The sequence below is a fragment of the Entamoeba nuttalli genome (assembly GCF_000257125.1).
Source record: "Entamoeba nuttalli P19 unplaced genomic scaffold asmbl_3628, whole genome shotgun sequence".
Classification (NCBI taxonomy): domain Eukaryota; phylum Evosea; order Mastigamoebida; family Endamoebidae; genus Entamoeba; species Entamoeba nuttalli.
The window spans coordinates 1-3,746 of NW_008576222.1; the positions used below are offsets into that span (position 1 = coordinate 1).

At 26.5% G+C, this 3,746-nt stretch overlaps 4 protein-coding genes across 4 annotated transcripts; 1 reads left to right on the forward strand and 3 right to left on the reverse strand.

Moving 5' to 3' along the window:
• Positions 1-133: 133 nt before the first annotated feature.
• ENU1_075140 (hypothetical protein) lies at positions 134-1,204 on the reverse strand (the record flags this gene model as incomplete). Its single annotated transcript, XM_008858519.1, has 2 exons — positions 134-812; positions 957-1,204. The coding sequence occupies 2 exons, from the start codon at positions 1,202-1,204 to the stop codon at positions 134-136; spliced, it is 927 nt and encodes a 308-aa protein (XP_008856741.1).
• A 508-nt stretch (positions 1,205-1,712) lies between these two features.
• On the reverse strand, positions 1,713-2,420 carry ENU1_075150 (vacuolar protein sorting 36, putative; the record flags this gene model as incomplete). The annotated part of the gene is made up of 1 exon (XM_008858520.1): positions 1,713-2,420. One exon carries the CDS (start codon positions 2,418-2,420, stop codon positions 1,713-1,715), a length of 708 nt encoding a protein of 235 aa, XP_008856742.1.
• Positions 2,421-2,466: 46 nt separating this feature from the next.
• ENU1_075160 (hydrolase, alpha/beta fold family protein) lies at positions 2,467-3,312 on the forward strand (the record flags this gene model as incomplete). Its single annotated transcript, XM_008858521.1, has 1 exon — positions 2,467-3,312. One exon carries the CDS (start codon positions 2,467-2,469, stop codon positions 3,310-3,312), a length of 846 nt encoding a protein of 281 aa, XP_008856743.1.
• Positions 3,313-3,341: 29 nt separating this feature from the next.
• On the reverse strand, positions 3,342-3,731 carry ENU1_075170 (glutamate synthase beta subunit, putative; the record flags this gene model as incomplete). The annotated part of the gene is made up of 1 exon (XM_008858522.1): positions 3,342-3,731. One exon carries the CDS (start codon positions 3,729-3,731, stop codon positions 3,342-3,344), a length of 390 nt encoding a protein of 129 aa, XP_008856744.1.
• Between the last annotated feature and the right edge of the window lie 15 nt (positions 3,732-3,746).

Sequence of the window (3,746 nt, forward strand, 5' to 3'; positions counted from 1 at the left end):
GGTGACCATCCACATCTCCTTAAATTCTAAGTTAACTCAATTAAATCTTGAAATGATTCTTTTGTTCTAATTTCACAGTTCTTTTTCTTTTATAATAATAAATTAATAAAAAATAAAGAAAAGATAAAATCAATTATTGACGTTCTGGTAAATTTAATGGGAAAGAATTATATTGATTCATTGATTGAACGATATTAAAGAGATGGTCACTTACTTCATCTTTTGGATCTGTCTTAGACCAAACTCTTTCAAAGAATTCAACATTAAAGAATAAACTAAATAAGTCTCGTAATTTGGATAAATTCTTTGGTGAGAGACAAGGACGTAATGTTTGAATTAATTGTGTTTTAATTTCATTATTTAATAAGTCAACAAGATTTTTAAATCCAGCTTGAAGATATTCTGCTTTTTTTAATCCAAAATATCTAAATAGTTGATCAAACATAGTAAAAGCATTACGAAGAGGTTTATCTAATGCATAGATTTGTTCATTTGAAATATTTTTATGTTGCCATTCCATATAACATTTAGCAACTAATTTCATTATAAACTTTTCATATTTCTTTGCTTCTTCTTTTCCTGCATCAATTTCAATTAATTTTTCTATTGCTTTTAATAAATTATTCATTTCATCATTCATAACAAAACTTGCACTTCCACTTCCTCCAACTGATGCAACAGTATTTCTTGTAATTTTATCCATTAAACTTCTTTTAGACTTTTTAATTAATGTTTTACTTGGAGCAGATTGTGGGGTAAGTTTACAATGTTTTTCAAAGGTGTCAATCCATAATTTAAAAGCATCAGCACTTCTAATCCAATAAGTGTTATTTTATTTTAATCAAGCAAATCTTTTTTTATGTTTTGGTTTTGCATTATTCTATTTACTATACTAATATAATAAAATTACTATAATAGTATAGTAAATAGAAAGAAGATTAGAAGAAATAACAAACGTTTTGAACTGATTTACTGTTGACCCAACAGTTATATGAAATGAATTTTTATGTTCATTTAATTTATCTTTTGGATCAGCATTTAATACTAACCCAGCTAATTCTATTGATCCTTCTGGTTTATCATCAAGCTCAGTTTTATAATAATATAATGTAGAGCCATTGACAATAACAAATCGTAACTTCCATTTTTTCTTTAATTTGCATTCCAAATATCCTTCAAACATATCAGCAACTGTTTCGCTCATAGAAATTAATTTAATCTACAAAAAGAGATCTTTTGTGGAAACTTTTTCATTGCAAAAATAAAAAACAGAAAGAAAGAAGTTTGAAAAAAGAAAAAGAGTAAATTAATCAGAGTTGTCCTTGATATTTATTAACACTTAATATATCACCAACTGCTCCCCATGTTGACCATTTATATTGAAATATAATATTCCATAATAATAGTAATGAAAATTCTATGATTATTAAGACTGCTGCTAAAATAATGTCTATTCATTATTATTTTTTATTTTAATTCATTAAAAACAACAAACACCTATTTCTATAACTAGCCAACGGCGACACATATTTGAATAAAAACCAAATTAATACCATCCACATTACTGGCATAAAGAAAAATCCACAAATAAATAATATTTTACAAATTTTTCTTGCTTTGATATTGTTAAGAGTGTCAGCATGAAAGAACATTGAATTGAATGAATAAAGTTCTTCTTAGAAAATATAAAACAAATAAATAATCAAAACCATTTATTTGATGTATTGAAGGTATTGGGTATTAAAAAGATTTTCATAATACATAATACCTTCTTCTGATTCATCTCGACAAATTAATTCATTTTGTTCTAATTGGTCCATTAATGTTTGGACAATTGCATATTGAATTCCATAATGTTGTGCAATTGTAAAACTATTAATTTTCTGTCGTGATTTCAATGCATCAAGAATGGTATTTTGAAAATTTTCTAATGTAAAGTCTCTTTCATGAATAATCAATGATTTATTGACATTCATTAATCCAACATATTTACCTTTATCATTAAGTAATTCACATACATTTCTTAATTCTTGTGGACTAATTAAAATGCCACGAGCTCTATTGTAAATAGCATATAAATCAGGTAACATTATTGCCATTTCTCTTTTCTTTTGAAAATATAAATGACAAAATTCATCAATTTCATCCATTAATGCTTCTTCATAATTATTTCCATATAATTGTTTAGTAACTGGTTCAGTAATATCAAGGTATGTTATTAATGATTGATATTCATGATTCTCTTTTTCCATATTTGATTCTTTTAAAAATTTTGTTGCTACCTTATCTAATTGGTCCCAATATTGTATTATTGTATCTAATGACTCAAATGCATTGGAAAAGAGGTTGTCAATATCGTTTCGATCTTTTTCTTTCGCTTCAATATATGATTTAATTCCGTATTGTGGTGGATTGGACATAGAAAGTAAATCTCTAAATAAACAAACTAAAAATAATAAAAGAAGTATGCAAACAAATTGTATTGAAACAATTTATTCAATAGATAACTTTGATATATATTCTACTGAGTGGAATGTTGAAAAACCACAAGCTATGCTTATTTTAATTCATGGGTTTTGTACTTATGCTGGTGTGATGAAAAGAATGGCTAATATGTTAGTTTCACATAACATCTTATTGTGTATGCCAGATTTACCTTATCATGGAAGGTCAAGTGGTGAACCAAAAGGATGGGTAAATTCATTTACTACATTTACTGAAGTATGTAATAAATATATTGACCAAGTAAAAGAAAAATATAATCCAAATGGGACAATTCCAATATATATTATGGGACATTCAATGGGTGGATTAATTGTTTCAATTATTGCTCATCAAAGAAAAGACTTAAAAGGAGTAATTGGGAGTGCACCAGCATATGAAATTAATAATACTATGGTAATGCTATTTTATTTAATAATAGTCGTTGTCTTATATTTTATTCCTAAATTATATTTACCATCACAATATTCAGATAAAGAATTTCCACGTAAAGAAGTTCGTCAAATGTTTGAAGAAGATCAATATGTTACAAAAGGTAAAACTTATCTTAAGACTATTGTTGAAATGACAAAATATGGTGAAAGAGAAAAGTATAATGATATATTTATACCATTTTTATTAATTCAAGGAACAAATGATGAGTCTGTGACAATGGAAGGTGCTCAAATTAAATCCACTCATTTAAAAAATCAATATAGTCAATTTCTGATTTATAAAGATTGTATTCATTGTCTGTATGAAGAAAAGAATTTAGAAGAACAAGTAATTAATATTATTCATTGGATTCAAAAAGTAAATAACCATAATTAACATGAAATAAACCTTTTATTTGATATTATTTATTCTTCATTTTTTTTACCCATTAAATATTCATGCATAGCTTCTACAGCAACATAAGTATCTCCAACAGCATGAACAATTGATTTTGGTCCTGTAACACAATCTCCTGATGCATAAATACCTTCAACATTTGTTTGGAATTTATCATTAACTTGAAGAGTTTGCCATTTAGATAATTCTACATCTTTACAACATTCAGTTTCAACTCCTTGTGAAATGGCTTGAATAACCATATCACAGTCAATAACAAATTCACTGCCTGGAATTGGAACTGGTGCAGCTCTTCCAGATGCATCTGGCTCTCCTAATTTCATTTTAATACATTCAATTCCTTTAACTTTTCCATTCTCATCTCCAATAATTTTAGTTGGATTACACAATGTCATCATAGTAACTCCTTCTTC